Genomic DNA, 19552 nt, shown 5'->3' with positions numbered 1-19552 from the left:
CGAAGAGATTCAATAGAAGATCAAATAAATTAGAACATTTTATCTTCCTGTACCTGCAGAAGGCGAAGAGAAATGTGTGAGAGGACACACTCAAACTCCACCTGACGTTCTAAATGCATTTTATTGTAAGTGAATAAGTTCAGCAACGCAGAGACTGCAGCGAAGTCCAAATGCTGAGCTGCTTTGCTGTGAACAGTCGCCTCCGTGGCTGCAGACCTTCGCCTGCTTCGACATAAATCGGCACTTTTCGACGATTGATTGACGCTCACCTGTAGTGACGTCAGCGGCGCGGCTTAATGGGCGCCCGCAAACAGAGGAGGAAGTGAGTGAGAGAGGGAGAAAGAGAGGGACGGAGGGAGAGATAGAGTGAGGGAGGGAGAGAGAGAGAGAGAGAGAGAGGAGAAATATGTGAGAGAGCAGAGCGGGGGACTACAGCTGCTGCTAAAGCTGCACCTCTCCGTGAACCGGACAGCAACCTGGGACAGCATTCAGTAAGAGAGGCCGGTGTTTGTGAGGTCACCCCGCTCAGGCAGGTAGGACAGCTGCCCTCAGCCTCAGGCTTTACTCTACTGCGTGTCACCGCGTTGTTATTAGCCATGGGAATGTGAGGCAGACATTTTTGCTCCCACACTAATCCTTTCTTTCGAAGTTATTGGACATTTGGACTGCAACCGAACAGGAAAAACCAAGCCAATTACGTAATATTCTGTATTTGTATATGCTTTTAAACTGCAGATAAATGTGTTTATCTACTGTTATGAGCGACTAATAATGTCTGTAAGAGCTAGGCCTGTGTGTGTGTGTGTCTGCACTTGACATTATACTCAGGCAGGTGAGGATTATCAGAAAACAAAGTGTGACTTTGTTTTCTTGTAGTTTCTGTGGCGCACAGATTTGCTGGAGCAGGACTCTGCTGTGTGTGCTTTTTCTGTGGGTGAGTGCAGTGTAGGAGTGAGCGGTGAGTCACGGGTTGAGTCCATGTAGAAGAGTTTGTGGACTGACACAAGTGGCTGACCAAGTGTGTGACTGGGGGATTGAATCACGGGTCCCTTCTTCGATGGGAAGAGATCTGGGAGCCCCACTATAGGTCACCGGTGGTATTTGAGGGTCATCCACACAAGAGACACTCATGTTACAACTGTATCTCCATTTAAGGTGCTTGCTTGTACATGTTTCCTGTCTGTAGTGTGGACTTCTGAATGTCTCCAGGTTATGCATGCAGGGCTGTAATTTTTCCCCCTCTTCTTCAGACTCCTCCAATGTTGTAGGTGCTGAAGAGCTCGGTGGACCAGGCTGAGGTGACTGCAGGAGGACGCCATGTCCCACAGCCAGTCAGACAGCTACATGGACGAGCAGGCCCCTATAATTCTGGAGAGCCACTTCTCCACAGCGCTTCATATATCAGAGCCGGGCGATGATTGCTACCAGCCACAAAGCTCCCCCACACTCCACCCTGAAACACCCGTGCCCCAGGAAGATGTTGTGGTCAGGATGATGGCGCCTCAGCAGGTGGTTCTGAGCACCCAGAGTCCGGCAGCGCTGAAGGTTGGCACCCAACAGCTCATTCCCAAGAATTTAGCCATGGCCAGCCGGCCTAAGAACCGCCACCACACCACCGTGGTGACGTTCCCAGTGGGACTGGAGAACTCCTACAGTGGGATCCGCAGCCGTCACTCAACCCAGGGGCCTGATGTGTCCTGGGAGGATTATGACAGTGACGGAGATGGCTTCGCTCTGAGGAGGAACCGCAGAAACAAGTCATACAGAGCGGCTGTGACTAGCCTGGACATTGAAGCCATGGCGACGGGACAAGGGGGTGTAACCACGCTGAAACCAGTCAGAGAGGACAGAGGGCCCAGTCCTGGTCCAGCACGCAGCCCTGGACGCAAGGTACATACACCGAGTGATTTGTTCCAAATGACAGTGTTATACTATGTCCATTTACCATAAACTCATAGTTAATTAAACTGAATTTGTTGTTACAGTTAGCTAAAAAAACAGTAAAAAGAATTTTATCCACTTATGTTTTAGCTGTTATGAGTGTTTTATATTGGAGGGCTATCAGAAGAAGCCATTTTCAAGCAATAAATTCATCTATATCCATGCAATGTCCAAACTGGTTAAATGAAAGTGTCAATTTCAAGTCCAGCTGATGCAGCTTTGTTCCTCACTTAGCCTCATAGGTCACAGTCAGAAGCACTGGCAACAACCTCGGTCAAATTATCCTTTAGTCATAGGGATGACCGCGTCTTTCCTCAACGGTTTCCTACCGTCCAGACCAGCACCATTGTTGAGGAAGTCCTCATAGGGGTTTTACCAGACAGTATTCAAAAAACACTATATTTAAGGTCCTGATATAAAGAGACACTACTGGAAATGTCGGGAGATGAAAAGTGTAATAAAATTGTCAGTATCATTAAGGCACGTGCAATACACAGTGTTAAAGTCAGCCTGCACTGCTGTCTCCTCTCTAGCGGACGCTTGGGAGAAAGAGGAACCAGAACCAACGTGGGTCCTTCAAAGATGGTATGTTTACCAATGTGTCACTTTGTCCACTTCTCTAAACTTGACAGGACTACAAATAGATGGGAAATAACAATGACATTTTTGGTGCAAAGCAATGATGGGTTGTAGAAATGTTTAAAAAAAAAATCACATCTTCGAAAAGATCCCTTGAGGAGACAGGAGAGGACCGAACAGGAAATCATTCACTGTGAACGCTCCCAGCATGATGAATGAGCATTGATGTCCTGTAATCTCAAACATTGACACTTGTTTTGAGGGAATTTATAGTTTTAGTGGTTATATTGATGTGGATTTTGCCATTGAAATGAACACATACTTTTCTATTCTAAAAGATGTAAGAGTGGTATTAGTAGAAAAACATTTCATTTCTGTCTCATAATCAGATTCCACTTGCACACTCAACATTGTGGGAATCAAAACTGTGGTTTACTCACTTAATGGTCTCTCTATTATACCAGTAATGAAACATTCAGTAGTAACTTGTAATTAAATCTCCATCAGCTTTATTCCGGATAGATGAGTTCTCACCTCCCACACTTTGATTCTCAAAGTGTTATTATGTTGAAAGATTTGCACTCAGTTTTCGCCTTTCATTTGTTCCCTTTCAAATCATTTGTTACCGACAATTTCCTTTTTTCAACACACCTGACAGATTTATGGGTAAATAACAGCAGAATCCTTCATGCATAAGGCTGCTGTGAGCAAAATATTTCAGTTTAGAAACCAGGTATTTTCACGCTTTAAACCGTGCATTTTTGGAATAAGCTGTGTGTTTGTAAGACATAAAAAGTGAGTGATGTTTGTCAATGTCGATGCGATCCTCAGCTACGCCGCGTCTCTACCAGGAGATCCGCGAGCGAGGGCTGCACTCAACCAACCAGGATGAGCTGCTGGATGACTTTGTGGTGGTGGAGCCTCCAGCGGAGGACCAAGGCATCGTGGTGAAGAGCTATCGGCCTGCACAGCTCACCTGGAGCCAGCTGCCACAGGTAAACCTCTAACTGCACCTACATACAAAGGGAAATAAAATCAGGTGCAACCTAAGAGTTCTGCAAAGTCATTTGAATTCATATTCTAAGTAATATATAATTATACAAATGTACCTTACGCTCTATTCATTCCTTATTTTTTATTTGGATCCCCATTAGCTTTGCCTCTAAGGTAGCAGCTACTCATTCTGGAGTCCTCACACAACAAAACATATAAAACAAGACACACAGCACAAGTAATAAGTCTCAAAAAGAACATGTTAAAGGCAAACACAAATCAAGTAAAAATCAAAATATTATAACACATCCAATCGCATTTATTGTAGTTGTTCAAATCGGTTAATTTAGCTATACCAGCATCTATATGTGTGCATATTGTGTTTATTGTGTGTAAAGTGTTCTTTTCTTGCTTTAGCTTCACCTGAATTTTGTTTATAAGGGTGCAATATAAATAAAAGCTCACTCAGTCTTACATGTTTTTGCTGCTGCATGATGTCCCACACTCCATGACCCCGAGTGGGAAGGCGATCTGAGTTAAGATGTCAGGACATCCACTGAGCTCGTCTGTTCATTATTTCAAAGCACGCTCCGTTTCAAATAAACAGCAGAGCTTAGCTTTTCTTTATCTCTTTCAAAGGTGAGGGACGCAGGAATTCTGACAAAGATCTCACCTCAGGAGAGAAAGAGACAAGAGGTAAGTATGTGTGGCTGCTAGTGTGTGTGTGTGTGTGTGTGTGTGTGTGCTGATATGCATAGAGGGATAACAACATCATGACCTTTCAGCAAAAAATGTGCAGTTAAAGAACGCTTCTCTGCATGACAGGAACGTATTGTCTGCTCTGTGATTAAAAACAATAAAACTTAAGCAGTGTTTTTCAGTTTCTGTTTCCATCACCTTTGTTGTTTCTGTGTTTCTGCCACTGAGTCGAGGAGCAAAACAGCCATAGCATACAATTACAAAACAGACTGTTAACTGCAATAAAACAAAACATTAGCATTAATCATTAATTGACGTGTCTGACTTTTAGTCCCTGCTTAAAGGCCCTGCTAAGGACACAGGATCCTACATTTCCCATAATGTGACTCACAAGAGTCTTTCATTAGACCCTTAGTGCCTCCTTAATCCCCACTTCTATCAAACTCCACATCTCCACTTTGTAACACAGGCTGTCTGTCAAAAAAAACCATTAAGGCTTAGAGACTCCCACACCTGCCAACATTGTCTGGCAACAAGTGTAATGTCATTCTCTGAGTTTTTGTCAGAAGGCTTTCTAGGAAGCGAAGAGAGTCACTGCGCAGAGGCAGAAGTAGATCAATCAGGTTGAGATATTGTTGGTCCAACAACAATCCCAGTTACATTTCAGACTTATACTGTCTATACAGTGTAATACTGTATGAGGGTGGATTTTCCTTTTGGTAATATGTCTGCACTAGCAGTCTAACAGCAGATGTGTCAATACCAAAGGTCCACCCTGTGTGCACTACAGTCCACACCCTGCCAGTATGATCTCACTCAGTCTTGCTCTTTTGTACCTGTGGTTACCTTCACGGTATATCTTTAGTGTGCGCCCCAGATTTGCTGCCAGCAACTTTAATTACACTTTTTAGCGTTATGAAAGCATTATCCTTAAGTTTGGGGCTTAAAGGAACTAAGAAATGCTGCTCTGAAACATAAGTGCTGGTCTTGAATTTTCAGGAAGTGGTGTTCTTGATTTAGCTCAGCTAATGCCCTTTGTTCCTGTCTCAGCCATTTCACCTTTAGAGGAAGTAGGGTTGTGAGACGTGTGTCATTGTCACTTTATAGCTCACCTGAGATCCTGACCACAAGCAGCAGAGGTTAACCAAAGCATCCATTGCTAAATATTTATACTGTTATACCGTAAAAACTACTCTGAACAGTGCCACAAATGTTTGCTCCCATATTCAACATGTAGGGAGAAGTTTGTTAGAGAGGAGAGCAGAGGTGCAGATTTCTCCACCAATAGCAGCCTCAATAGACCAGAATGCATTGCAGCCACAGCTTATGTTTTACTTTGTCAGGGATATGTCTGTTATGTCTGATTTAAAGAACTTCCCTGCTGGTTTGCTCTGTTCATCTATGCAGAAACTCCACAGTTGATTACAGAAAGTAGAGGCCATTTCACTGGATTTTGTTAAAAGGAATACTGGGAAATGTAGGAAAGACGGGTTGAAATAAAGTAGGATCCCTAAAAAAGTAAATTCTTAAGTCCTTAATCAAAATTACCAGACCACCAGAGATCCAACAGCAAGAGCATCACAGAGTAAAAAGAAAGCACGTGTTGCAAATGTGACTTGCTCCATCACATGCACACTTATTTGGACATGTGTGGTCATTTTACAGGCCATCTTTGAGATCATCACGTCAGAGCACTCATACCTGCACAGCCTGGGCATCCTGGTGCGTCACTTCAAGAACAGTGAAGCTCTGAAAAAAACAATGACGGCCACAGAGCACCATCACCTCTTCTCCAACATCTCTGTCATACACCAAGTCAGCCAAAGGTGGGCACAAATTATACTGCAGTCTTACTTGTTCGTGTGTGTGTGTGTGTGTGGGTGGGTGATGGAAAACTAGTTGTGGGGGAGGTTCACCACCTCATAAATGTAGGATCCAATGATGTTATCACTGTGTGAAGCAGTGTAAAGGACTATTTATCTGCACATAGGACTGTGCTTTGCATACGTTACACTATATGACACACATTTTGTATTTGTTTTGTCATTCAGTAGGTTTTTATTCACAATGAGATGTGATTTCAAACTGAAAATTCCTTGATTTAAAGTTTCAGGTAGAATATTTGCCCTTAGCATGTCTTTAGTATCCTGTAGTCTCCACCAACATGTTAAAACAAGCCAACAAGCCAAACTGGTTCTGCTGCCTGGCTGCTCTATTCACAGGCTTTAAGATGATAATGCGCTTGTGAGCGGCCTGTGTTGCTCAGTGCGTTGCCGGTTACATTATTTTGGGTGAGAATAAATCTACTTTCAGCAGCAAGAGAAGAAGTTTCCTCATCTTGTTCTGTTCTTCCAAGTAAAATGGGATGTGTGAAACTAGAAGGTAGAGGTTGTCTCAGAAGCTGCGTTATGGCACATCTGATTTACAGTATGTGTGTGTCCTGCAGTCGCCTCCTGGGTTGGGCTGTTTCTCAGGTGTCGTTTTACTCTTTTTTTGTTGAAAAAGGCACTTAGCAAGGGTGGGGCTGAAAGTCATTTATCCTGTCGTTATTGCTAATAATAGAAAGCCCTTCCAAAGCTTTTGCAGAAGGGATCACCTGGATCTTACAGGTTTTGTATTTTAGTATATTTGGACCTTGAAATCATCAGTTTGTGTGCTTTCGGGATTGTTGTGAAGCTCATGTCTCTCAGGAGATAAGTGGAGAAGGACACCTTTTGTTTCAGTTACCACACAATCATCACCTGTTATTGTCACAGCTGTCTCAGAATGTAACCAACACTGAAATGAAAACGCTGAAAAGTTAATCTGTGCTTTGACAATACAAGTGTCCTGTAATTTAAAGCTTAGAAGTTGTGACGTTCAGTTCAGCCTGAACATACACTGTCCGCACAGAGCTGCATGTATCCTGCTCAGGTAATCAGTCTGTGGGAGTAGAAACGCAGTCCTTACACTTCTTCACTAACCTCCCCCTCTTCTCTCCATTTTTAGGTTTTTTGAGGACCTTGAACGCCGTCACTATGACAACCCAGTGATCCGGGACATTAGCGATATTGTTCAGAACCACGCTGCTCACCACTTTGAGCCCTACATTGTCTACTGCTCCAATGAGACCTTCCAACAGAGGACGCTGCAGAAGCTGCTGTGAGTAGCAGCTGGACACCCTGACAAACTAATGAGTGTCCGCATTAACGAAGCAGGTTGAGCTGACCTCCCCCTCTTTCTCTCCATCTATAAGGTCCAGCAACACTGCTTTCAAAGAGACCTTGAAGCAAATCGAAGGGAGCAGTGAATGTGGAGGCCTGCCCATGATCTCTTTCCTCATCCTTCCCATGCAGCGAGTCACCAGACTGCCACTGCTGCTGGATGTCAGTGTAACCTTCAGTGTCTTTGTAAATGACTCCCAGTCTCTGTGGCTCACACATATTCCCAAATAAACAGATTTAGATAATAGCCCTAAAATGGCCCGATGAGCCCTCTGTGGGTTCATGGCCAGCAGCCTGAGAGCCACATTATTTAATTTTCCTTAAGTGTGTAAAGCTAGATTTACTGTCAATCCATAAAGGTCATTCCTTACCTTCCTAACGCATTCACCACATTATCTTCGTGTTCTTCACTTTATTTGTGTTATTTGTAAAAGCTTGTAAAGATGTACACTTGTCAAAATCAAAAGGCATTAACGATTATTATATTATATTAATATAGAGACACATTTTGGGAGTGAAATCAGAAAAAAGTACAAAATTAGAAAAATGAATAAAAACCATATGTGTATATAAACACACGAGTATAACTTTAAATATTCACCAGAATTAATGATGAAAAGTGATTCATTGATTTAGGAACTCTGGATTCTGTTTCATGGCATGTACAGTGGTGCAGAAGGGTGTTTTGCCAACAGAAATAAATAACTCACACCTTTGTCTCCCCTCACAGACAATCTGCCAGAAAACTCCAGACGACACAGCCGAGTACTTTGCTGCTGTTTGGGCGCTGCACGCCATCAGCAAGGTAGACATGTTGAGAACAGCTTAGCTGAATGTCTGTAAAGCATTCTTTGGCCTCACATGTTGGGATGTGGGCTACGAGGTCAAAGGTTGTGATTATCATTACGTCACTGTTGTGATTATTAATTCAACAGTTGGTCTCAAGCTGCAATGATGGAGCGAGGCGGATGGAGAGGACGGAGCAGATGTACACCATTCAGAAACAGATGGATTTTGGTAAAATCAAGGTAAGAGGTGTCCATATGTACAATCTATATACACAAACAGTGAATATAGAGGTCACATGGATTGACTTCTATGTAAATATAAAAAGCAAAGAATACAACAGAACGTGAAAAAGCTTTGGACTGATTCCCTTCATGTAGCAATGGTGCAGATCCAGTACAGAAGAAAACATGTTATTCCAGTTTTGTTAACCTGGAGTGCTAATTCTCGTGTCCTTGCAGCCATTTCCTCTGGTGTCATCATCACGGTGGCTGAAGAAGCGTGGTGAGCTGGCCGTCTGCACTGAAGAGCTCAGCATCTGGAGGGCTTTCAGCAACAGGAGCTACTACCTGTTTCTCTTCAACGACGTACTGATCGTCACCAAGAAGAAGAGGTCAGTGGGACTAAAACTAAGACAATTTTATATATTATATTTATTAATTCATAAAAACATCAGCCAATGTGTCATGATCTACCTAAGATAAAACCAAGATAACATTTTATAGGATAGCTTAAGATGCATTCAGCCTGCTGTAATATCTGGTTTAAGAGCAGTCTGACTTTAGAAGCAAAGAAAGCAGAGCAGGAAGCTAAAGTTTTTAACCTCTGGGCATAATGCATTGTGAAGTTTCAAAATTCACAACCAGTTTTTGAAGCATTTCATGAACTTCTTCCTGGTGACTCCTGTGGACACTGAGTTTGTCCAGCTGCTGGCAGGCAGGAAACATGACAAACAGAGAGAAAGGAGAGAGTATGGAAGTGATGCGTGCATACTTGAGATTCTTCAATCTTGCATTCAGCATGTCAGCTCAACAGACTACAGCTTTCTGTTTTGAGTTAGGGAGAAACCAAACAATGTCAGCTCAGACGAACAACACTGGAGTCATTTTCAGGGTTGTAAAGTCCACATTGTAAGCCAGTCTTCAGGAGATAATGTCTTGGAAATGGAGCGAGTAAAGGAATGTGGTTTGAATGCGTGCATGTAAAATAAAAAAGTAACTGGGTTTAGCTGCACTGAAAGCTGCACTATGATGTGTAAAAACCACATGTAACCGAATGTTGCTGCTCATTCAGACACAATTTGATTGAAAAATATTCCGTAAATGGAATTATGATTTAAACAGTTTGTGTTTTCCAGTGAGGAGAGCTTTGTGGTGATGGACTATGCGACTCTGGAGAATGTGGAGGTGGAGGTCGGGGAGGATTCAGAAGGACGAACGTCTCCGCCTGCCAAGAACAGCTCCAGCCACTATCTTTCCTTCAGACTGCTGATGAGCAGGAACAGTGAGGGGAGAGTGGAGCAGATCACTCTGGTGGCAGAGTCCAGGTACCGCTGCTCACTATCCCTTATGTGGGGTTTTATATTGGAAAACACAGGATTTTATTATACTAAGATGTCATGAGGTACAGTTTCATCTGGCGGGACTGGAACATTTTGTTGAAAATCTGATCACTTTCCTTCGCATCCTGGTTCATTCAGAGACATAAAATACAGTCTTGCTACCACCAAATAATGGTGGATATGGTTAATGTGGTCTCTGGGAAGCTTGGTCCTGTTGCACTTTGGGTTACAAACGCGTTTGCATTTCCTAGTTTTTCACAATAAAAGCATCCTGCCAGTTCACCAGTGACAACAGCAGGAAAGGTTTACATCAGCAGTGACTTAACACGGCTTCAATATTGATGCAAAGCCATCAACAACCAGTACAAAAAGGCTGATATGTGGGCAAGCTGCTCCCTGCTGTGAGGATGCAGTGGAGGTGCATGTCATCAGGGCTTTCACTAAAGCAGCCCTGTGGAAAAACCCAACTGGAAACCAGTCTGATGTTTTGTGTCTGGCTCCCTCTACTGACAGACGTCTGAATACCAACCTAAAACGCTCCCATAAATTTAGTTTATTCAGAAGAGATTTTGTTGTTATCACGTGAAGAGACTGCAGTGGGTTTGGAGTCATGTTTATGATTGTATTTGATTTTTTGTCTAAGGGTGGACCGGGCACGTTGGATAGTTGCTCTGACAGAACACAAGCAGGCAGGAGTCTCCACTCCTACAGCCGGTAAGTCAGCATGATTTATTTACCAAGGGAGTCGCTCTTTTAAATCCACTTTGAATTAACTGAGTTCGACCAGACATGTAATCTTTAAAAGTGGCAGCTAATGACAAATCTGTTCCTTACTGTTCATGTGTAAATTATTCATTTGTCATGGAAGTCAGTGTGCTGCATAGAAAACAGATGGTTTGCATTCACTTTCCATTTCAAATGAGTCTGCAGCTATTTAAAATGCAATTGGATTCACATACAAATCAGAGACGTAAAGATTCTTTCTTCTTTTCCAGACAACATCTCCAACATTTTCTAGATCTATTTGAACCCTGACTTTGGGTTCATAATGTTTAACAATGACTTTAATACACATGAACTACATTATCTGTACTTAACTTGCATTTGACTCCAAATGAAAAAAGCATTCTGGTGCTTTAGACATGCACAGTAAATATTTTAAAACAAGACAGATGTGGAGCAGTCACCATTTGGGATGGAACGAATTCTACTTATGTGTTTTCTTCTTTTATGATTTATGACTTTACAACTGTCTTGTTTTGAGTTCTCCCTACTTCTGGCCATGACTGTGCCGTTTCCAAAGAATAAAAAAACACCCAGAAACTACTTTAAACAAAATCTTGTTAAAATTAAAGCAGTGCCTTTGTGGTACGCCCTGAGGCATGTTTAAAACAGGACCATCACAGTGGCTGTTTGCGTCATGGGTATGAGTAAGTGTATCTTTGTTTGCAGTTTGATATCATTATCAAAGGGTGTGTCCTCCCAAGGAAAATGACATGCCAGGAAGTAATGTGTTGTGCTGTAAATATTCAGCTGTGCAGGATGTTATTAAATAAACAGGGTTCTTAATTCTACACAAAATACAGGAAGGTTTACTGTTCCTGACATATAAGCTTTGGTTTTGTGTTTATTATGGGAATGTGTTTTCAGGTCTGCCACAGTACGAGGCCACCAAAGCCTACATGCCAAAGGAACCAGATGAGCTGGGTCTGCAACAGGCTGAGCTCGTCATCGTCCTTCGGAAAGATGAAGGTGAGGCCCTATATGTGTGTGTGTGTGTTTTGCTCCATCGCTACATCAAATCCACACCTTGATGCTCAATCAGTGGAAGGATTTTTAGAGCTTCTAGAGGTAACCTCAGCTGTCTGCTCTTCCTAGCCTGGTGTTTTGGGGAGAGGATGCGAGATGGAGAGAGAGGCTGGTTTCCTGCTAGTTGTGCCACAGAGATCACCAACCCCACCGCCATGGAGAGCAACGTGCAACGCATGAAGCGCCTGCGCAAAGAGACCAACGTTTGAGTGACAGGAACACCCTGGTTTTGTATAGTAGATTGGTGACGCTCATGTTCAGTTTTTGTTGAGACTGCGTTGCTGGTGAATCATACTGAACACAGGACAACTATTAATTACTGCAGCAGTCCATCAGACTAGAAGGCGTCTAACCAGGATGCTGTCCTGGTGCCCCAGCGGTCTAAGATGAATAAGTTTCATATTTTACATGTTTCTCTACAGTCCGCCAGACTCCATACTGCTTATCCTTAAGGGTCGCAGGGGATCCCAGCTGACACTGAGTGGGAGGCAGGGTACATCCTGGACCAAATCACAGAGACAGACAATCATTCACGCTCACATTCATACCTACTGGCAATTTAGAGTCACCAATTAAGCTAACCTGCATGTCTTTGGACCGTGGGAGGAAGCTAGAGTGCCCGGACAGAACCTTGAACCTTTCTGTGTGGAGAAAGGTTCAAAGCTCAAACCTGCCGGCCGGCGGGTTTGAACCTGGAAACTTCTTGCTGTGAGGCAACAGTGCAAACTGTGCTGCCCGTCTGCCCCACCAAGTATCTTCAAACATGGCCATCAGGTGGAATGAAAATGTTTGTTGTAGAGCTGATGTATGTCGTCTTCCGTCCACTTCTTGTGTGAGCGGCCAATAAAAAAAAAATTAACACATTTCCAGTGGCCGGATTTAGTGGCCAACAGTGGACATTTTCTCTAACTTGTAAAGCACTATGCTGTTATTAACTGGTGTGAATGTGAGTTTAAAACCTACTTGCTGAAGCAAATAGTGAACCTTCAATGCACCCTATGATTTTATAATTATATTGTCTACATACACTATAGTATGAAAAGTTGCATGCTAAAAACAATAAGTGTTTAATGTACACTTTGCTCTCAGTCTCAGTTTGACGCAGTGCTAATTATCGGTTACATTTCTCATTCATATTGCATTGGTGCCAATTAAATATGCTGTGAAGGGTGTTTTGTTATCCTGATGTAGAAGAAAACATGACCAGAGTTTTGGAAAAACATTTGTGATTATAAATGCTAATGTGCCACTTTGCATCATACAAGATTATGTGCTTCTAAATATTTCATCTGAAATAGGAAAAACATTTAGGGCCTGTCTACTTGAAACATAAAAATAAAGCCAACACGAGAGTATTTTCCTGGTTTCTGGACTTTTATTTGAGCTTGCATTTTGTTAAAATGTTTGAATACATAAAAAGTTATTTAAAAATGTCAAACTGACCAGATATCAAATTCCATTTTTTCTTTAAAAACCATTTGGTGTAAAAACTTAGGACAGATTTAGAAAAACATTTGCTGTTTCCCCAAAACTTTTTGTAGCTGTCACATAAAAATAATGGAAAAAAAACAGGTCTGCATAGATTCTGCAGGCAATCGGTGGTAATCTGGTCAAATGCATGGTGCAAGCTTGTGACGATCGTCAAGTCAAATCTTTATTGCTCAGATCTTGTTTGATGTTTCTTCTTGTTGACAAAAAAACTGAAAAGAAAAGAAGAAAATTAGTCCATTGTTCATCTGTGCACTGCATTTTTAATCAGTTTAGTCATGTGGCGCACTGCACCATGAGTTGCCTGAAAAAGTGCTTCATCACCAGACCAAAGAATCCAAAGCCCAAATCTGCTGCTCATATGGAAAAGAGACAATAGCGAGAGGGCTCTATGGCTCCAGACAGTTTGCTTAATCAAATCCACTGCATTACCTCATGCTTTGGATCATCCACTACAGAGCCTAAAGAGTGATGAGCCAGACAGCCCTACTTGGACAAAATAAAAATCTAGGCAGCTATAAACCTTAAATGTTGCATATGAATAGATATGCCTGAATACAGATATTCACCTGCCGAAGTTAACGGAAATTAGCAAAACGGACCCAAACCAGCAATCATGAGGCTCCACACTCACCCGGACGATGGTAAAAGATGGTAGGTGCCGGTGGGCAGGTCGTTTCCTACTCAGCCCCACCCTGCTGGGCCTCGGGAGCGGACGTTTTCTCTGCAGATGGGTCACCTCCTGTCTTGGCCTCCTTGGTTTCCTGGCCGGGTTTGCCACCAGTCTGTTGGCGTCTGCGGCGGTAGTTGAAGTTGCGGCGGTAGCGCCGCTGGCGGGGCTGTTGGTTCTGACCGCCTTCGCCGCCCTGATTCTCCTTGTCCTCCTCGCCGTCCCGCACCGGTCTGGGACGGGGTGGACCCCTGGAGTGAGCAGGCAAAAAATAAAAATGGGCTGTCAAGCGTTAAGTACACAGTAACTAAGATGTGGTGGCATCATGCAAAGAACAAATCAGCCACTGAGACAAGATGCAGATTTTAAGTCACAAGACAATTGCTGCAAAAAAAAATAAAAAAATCAATTTGGATGCACAGCTGCAGTTTGAGGTTAGGCTGCAATAAAAGGAGACTTTCTCTGGCCCAAACGTGTGGCATTTATTTAGTCAGGTTCATTTTTAAAGAGGCAGATTTCCGTTTGTGGGCTTCAGATAGCCCAGTGGTTTGCTCTCCTTTTGTTGCAGCCCTGCATCAATGAAGCCAACATGCAAACCTTGGTCTGAACCTTGGTCGGAAGCCTCTGTAGTAGTTCTGCCTCACTGGTTTGTTGCCCTGGTCTGGACCTCCCTGGCTCTCGTCACCCTCACCTCCCTGAAGATAAACAGATCAAACGACAACTGACACACAACTTTTTCCAGAGCCAACACACAGGCAAACAAACGTGTATAGATCGTGTATTGTGTAGTGTATAATCCTCAGCTGTAATGAAGCTGGCCAGCTTGCCAATCAGTGTTGAGGATGATGAAAGTGCAACATCAGGTAGCTCCGACACAGCTGAGATTAGGGGCCTATGAGTCAATTTGCAAAATATTGGCAAGACCCCCGATACACCAAGATTTATGTTCACAACCACGTGGGCATTAGAAAGGAGAGGATTTCACGTTGTGTATGACATCAACATATCAAGGGTCCCGACTTTGTCATGGGACTGCTGGGTGCCTGCTTCAGGATAGTAGCCCTGTGACGGCGTACCTCAGTCATCTCTCCGCGTGGTGCGTTGGTGTACGGGGGCCGGCGGCCGTAGCGTCTACGTACAAAGTATGACGGATAACGCCGTCTGCCAGGGTAAGTGGGCCTGCGCTGCTGTTGCTGAGAGTCTCCTTCAGGTGCGCTCTCTCCCCCATCTCGGCTGCCTTTGTCACGACCTCCGTTGCTTGGTTCACCCTCTCCGTCACTCTGGTAGTTCTCTGGATAGTCTCCACCACGGGGAGGGCCCCTTCTCCGGGGATAGCGCCTATAGCGGTTCCTGTCAGCAGCGTACTTACTACCCTGGACTGCAATTCCTCCTGGGCCGGTGACATTTGCCGCCTCTGCTCCCTGTGCACAGTGGCATTATTTTTTTTTATTAAAAATTAATCACCCAAGCAAATGATTGCAGTTTATAGGTTACAATTAATAGGATGGATTTTTTTATTTATTCAATTTATTTGTTATTTTTTTATTAACAGTCTGAATTGCCCACAAAAGCACAGCTTACCTTCTCTCCCTCAACTACGTCAAACTCCACAGTTTCGCCATCTCCAACACTGCGAAGGTATTTCCTCGGGTTGTTCTTTTTGATAGCTGTCTAAAAACCAGAAATTGTTCGCGGGTGAGATTTTATATTCATGATCATTTATGAAAGTAAATAAGAGAATAAAATTATCTATAACTTACCTGGTGTACAAAAACGTCCTCTTTTGTATCATTCCTAAACATAAGAAAATAAACATTCAGTTACATCTAGTTACCATCTCGCTAAGCCGCAGAATGCAGACAAAGGACAACTACACCAGCAAGTGTAAGGATTACTTAGGTACTGAATGTAACAGCAGTAACAATGTAACAGCATGGAGACCAGCAGACAAATCGTCTGGTCAGCTTTGTAAGCAAATCAAAGCCATAATAGGATTGGGGATGTCCCTCCAAACACACAGATGATATCAGGGTCTTTAGCAGACAGGGGTGGGGGTGGAGTTCACTTACCTATTGATAAAACCATATCCATTCCTGACGTTGAACCATTTGACTGTACCCAAGACTTTTGTTGCTACAATGAGACACAATAAAACGAAAATCATTAACCAAGTTTAAGCTTCAGGCATTTCATTTTCAGTGCTACACTGCTGAAATAACATTATGCAAGTATGAATGAAAAGCCTCAATCAAACGTATGTGTTTCGCACGTCCTCCACTATGAGAAAAGTTAAAGGACTCAAATAACCACAGATGAAGAAAAACTAACCCAAGCCACAGATAATGTGCAAGTTATATTTAACTCCCAACTGTCAGCCTTTTTTTAGATCTTGATGCTCAAGGATGCCCTGTGCCAGCTGCACTCGGTATGATGCATGAACCGAGGGTATTATGAGCTAGTTATCACTACGCCAATTCTCATGCGGATCTAGGATTTCTTAGCCCCATTACCGGTGCATCTGTCATATAGGGCCACTGTAGTGCATCACCCATCAAGGAGCGGGGGGATAAGAACATAGTACGCTGTAGCCGGGGACATTTCAAAGTTCAACTACTACAGACCTACTGCCCCATTTTAAGCCGCACTGCTCAGCAGTTGAGCGCTCACACGTGGTAGAGTCTCGCCCGGATACGTTAGCAAGCAGCGTGCCGAGCTGGCTTGTTAGCATGGTGGCTAACTGGGTATCAACCATGTGGTTGGATTAAAGCCAGCGAGCAGAAACTATCGTAACACATGAAATAACCTCTATTTTGGCGGAACGTTGTGTAACAAAAAATATTTAAGTTGTTAACTGTAACGAACGAACCACTAAATGGCGAAAGAAATCAGTTGAATCAAACGGCGGACATTTTGGGTGGCCCCTTCAGCCATGTAAATAGCAAATGTTAGCTGGCTAGGCTAGCGTAGCTTCGTTAGCCAACGAGCTACCGCCGCTGTTAAGCTAGGCCATAATACTAGATAGCCCGTAGATTCGAGCAAAATCCGACGTCCATTGACAGTCGTATTCTGAAAAATGTAAAAGCCAGCTTTTGTATGATCCTTTCGCCAAATGCAGTGGGTACAAGTTTGTGCGCGAGTTTCGACTATTTTGGAGAGAAAAACTACAAACACAGAACCAGCCTCTTTCGTGTGAACAAAGGGGTGGCCAGCGGCTAACGTTAGCAGACAGTTGTAACAGGCTAAATTAGCCGTTTAAAGTAACTCCATATTCCACCATGATGTGTGATTAGCTGTCAAAAAATTATAGCTAACGTTAACTGCTCGGCATCGATCACCATTGTCCGACTATTTAAAACTGCTAACGTTACAGTACAGCTAACGTTAGCGGGGAGAGCCGCGTCCTGAAATAACGTCAACGGCCGTGCATGTGACGGGCAGCCGGCATCATGGCACTCTGTGGCGGCTATTGGACGTTAAGGAGGCCGATGAACAGGAGAGATTAACCGGCTAAGATTTAAGGATTACATTACACCAATCGTACACTCTCATCTGAAATTAATGTCACTTGGAGCAACTGCTATTAATTTACAACTGGTATTAAACGAATGATAACGTCGTGGTTAATGGGTGAAGCACTGGTAATACGTCCGATCTTCCAACTGACATTTTTAAATTAGAGTGGCTAACGTTGCCTGCCGTTATGACCAACGTTTCGCTACTTGGCAGAAAAATTACATTTATTTGGTCTTGTTCAAGACAAAAAAATAAAAAACTTCTCATCGTCGGTTCCCCCGTTTAGTTCAATCAAACGCCGACGTTATTTTAACTGCAGTCATCCCACACGTTGTACAAAATCGGCAGAAATGAAAGAGATCATGTTAGCAAAAACGTTTATTTTGTCATCTGCCAGTTTGAAATGTTTCCGAGTTAACAGCAACATCGGTTCGAAAACGAAGTTATTTATCGAGTAATTGAGCTGGCGATCGGCTCATTAATGTTAACTGCCGTCGCTTTTGCGCATCGCCTCTATGCCACTAACCACGTTAGCTAACTCGGCTAACTAGCTCATTTCCAGCAGTCTTACCGATGACCTTCTTATCCCCCGCGGAAGCTGCGGCTGCCGGGCTGGATGGGCTCTCCGCATCGTCAGCAGGCTGCGGTGGTTGTTGTGTCTCGGCCTCGCTGCTCATGGTTACTACTGGTTGGTAATGGCTTCTGCCGGCGGCGGCTCTCTGCTATGTTTCCCGGTGCTAGATGGTAACCTGGGCCGGCGGTGGTGGGGGCTACTGCCTTCGGGCTCTCTGCTTTCCTCTTTCCGCTCCCGTTGCCGATCGAACTGGGCAGAATGAGGTACTGAGCCGGGGAATGTTTCTGGTCAAGGCTCCGCCCAACTGCTCCTCCTATTGGTTGGAATCTGTAACGAAAAGCAAAACGCGCTCCTATTGGCTAAGACACTTGTCAGTTTCGTTAGAGGGAAGAGTTTGCTGAATATGATTGGCTAATGGAGATTGTACCTGTCCATTGTTGCCGCCCCACAGTGATGTCAAAGCCAGACAAGTCAGACAGATAACCGTGACACTTTAGGAACAGGGTGTCTGCACGGCTGTCATGTCAGTCTTTTGAAGGATTTTAACAAAATGTACAAAAATACTTGCGAAGTATGATGACCAGGAATATTATTTTGCCATTCTTGCACAAAATGGCGTCATAAAATAGTCCCAAGACGCACCGCATGACTTTGAGATTACCTTAATTACACGGTTTTAAAATTTGGCAATTCTACAGTTCTGTACAGACTGTCCTAAGAGACCAAGCGATGTTTGTACATTGGAGCTTAAAAAATGTTTTTTGAAAATATTGAACAAGTGGTCAGTTGTCTCTATAGCCTTGGAATATTGTTTGTTTGGCTACCATCACTACTGATAAAATATTGAATGTCTGTAGACACTGCACACTATCTGTAGACTCATATGCACAGAGTGCAGCCTTGTGGAAATGTATTGAGGGATACCTGACCCAAATCAAGGGAAGGATTAGGAAAGCCTCAATATTTTATTCATGGAACATGCCGTGTAATGTTATATTTATCATTTTTACTGTGTTGTCAGTAGTGGCGCCTCTCAAACATGCACAATACCTCGGAAGATTTAATAAGAGAAGTCATTTCGGTGGGCTATACATTGGTGTGCTGAGAACATTAAGTTCTAACTAACCAGCCTATTAATGTCTGCAGCAATATGCCGAAACAACTAAACACAGAGAACAAGTGAACATGACATCCACGCTGAACAATTACCATAATGCTCATTTACAATTTAAACACCAAACATGATAACAGATCATGTCCTGATAATATACAGGATTCACAGGGAGGAAATTTAAAATGTTAATCAAAATGTTATTTGTCCTACTTTTCTGTACTTCTCTTTCTGTGTGTATTTGGGTGATTACACTTCATTCATTTTAAGGCTACACTACAGCTCAAAAAGGGTCAGTGAGTCCTGATATCATAGCATACATGTTGCTTCTCCTCTCATGCCGCCCTGCACAATAAACTGGTTAAATGCGATCATTGTCCTGAGTGAATTCAGAAACTCCTCTTCCAGTAGCACATAGCAGACAGACCCAGGCTGAGTGTGAGACAACCCCACCACAGCCCCCGGCCCCCACCCATTGTCATGTTAATGCTCCACTGGCACTGTTTATGAGCACTGGCTGATGTGTGAAGAGCTTGCTGTTAATGGCCGAGCCCCGTTCTCCCACACAAAGATGGGCTTTAGCATTGACCCCAAAAAGCCTCTCTACGAAGAGACCCCCCCTCCA

At 43.4% G+C, this 19552-nt stretch overlaps 2 protein-coding genes across 5 annotated transcripts; one reads left to right on the top strand and one right to left on the bottom strand.

Annotated features, from left to right (window-relative positions):
- Window positions 1–386: 386 nt before the first annotated feature.
- On the top strand, window positions 387–12552 carry arhgef16 (Rho guanine nucleotide exchange factor (GEF) 16). Its single transcript, XM_070839414.1, has 15 exons — window positions 387–533; window positions 1251–1890; window positions 2475–2526; window positions 3352–3515; window positions 4153–4209; window positions 5878–6038; window positions 7201–7353; window positions 7448–7577; window positions 8146–8220; window positions 8351–8443; window positions 8663–8814; window positions 9559–9747; window positions 10406–10476; window positions 11413–11514; window positions 11641–12552. The coding sequence occupies exons 2-15, from the start codon at window positions 1318–1320 to the stop codon at window positions 11778–11780; spliced, it is 2112 nt and encodes a 703-aa protein (XP_070695515.1). The 5' UTR covers window positions 387–533; window positions 1251–1317; the 3' UTR covers window positions 11781–12552.
- A 374-nt stretch (window positions 12553–12926) lies between these two features.
- Window positions 12927–18066, bottom strand: ybx1 (Y box binding protein 1). 4 transcript variants are annotated; one of them, XM_070839417.1, is made up of 8 exons: window positions 17814–18066; window positions 15799–15862; window positions 15490–15523; window positions 15311–15400; window positions 14806–15150; window positions 14327–14424; window positions 13694–13980; window positions 12927–13271 (listed from the first exon to the last, which is right to left on the bottom strand). In XM_070839417.1, exons 1-7 carry the CDS (start codon window positions 17917–17919, stop codon window positions 13740–13742), a joined length of 978 nt encoding a protein of 325 aa, XP_070695518.1. In that variant the 5' UTR covers window positions 17920–18066; the 3' UTR covers window positions 12927–13271; window positions 13694–13739. The 4 variants fall into 4 exon arrangements, with proteins under 4 accessions (XP_070695518.1, XP_070695519.1, XP_070695520.1 ...); XM_070839418.1 differs by having other exon boundaries at window positions 14339–14424; XM_070839419.1 differs by having other exon boundaries at window positions 14869–15150.
- Window positions 18067–19552: the final 1486 nt, after the last annotated feature.

Source organism: Pempheris klunzingeri, chromosome 11 (genome assembly GCF_042242105.1).
Source record: "Pempheris klunzingeri isolate RE-2024b chromosome 11, fPemKlu1.hap1, whole genome shotgun sequence".
Lineage (NCBI taxonomy): Eukaryota > Metazoa > Chordata > Actinopteri > Acropomatiformes > Pempheridae > Pempheris > Pempheris klunzingeri.
This window is presented reverse-complemented; position numbering and strand designations above follow the sequence as displayed.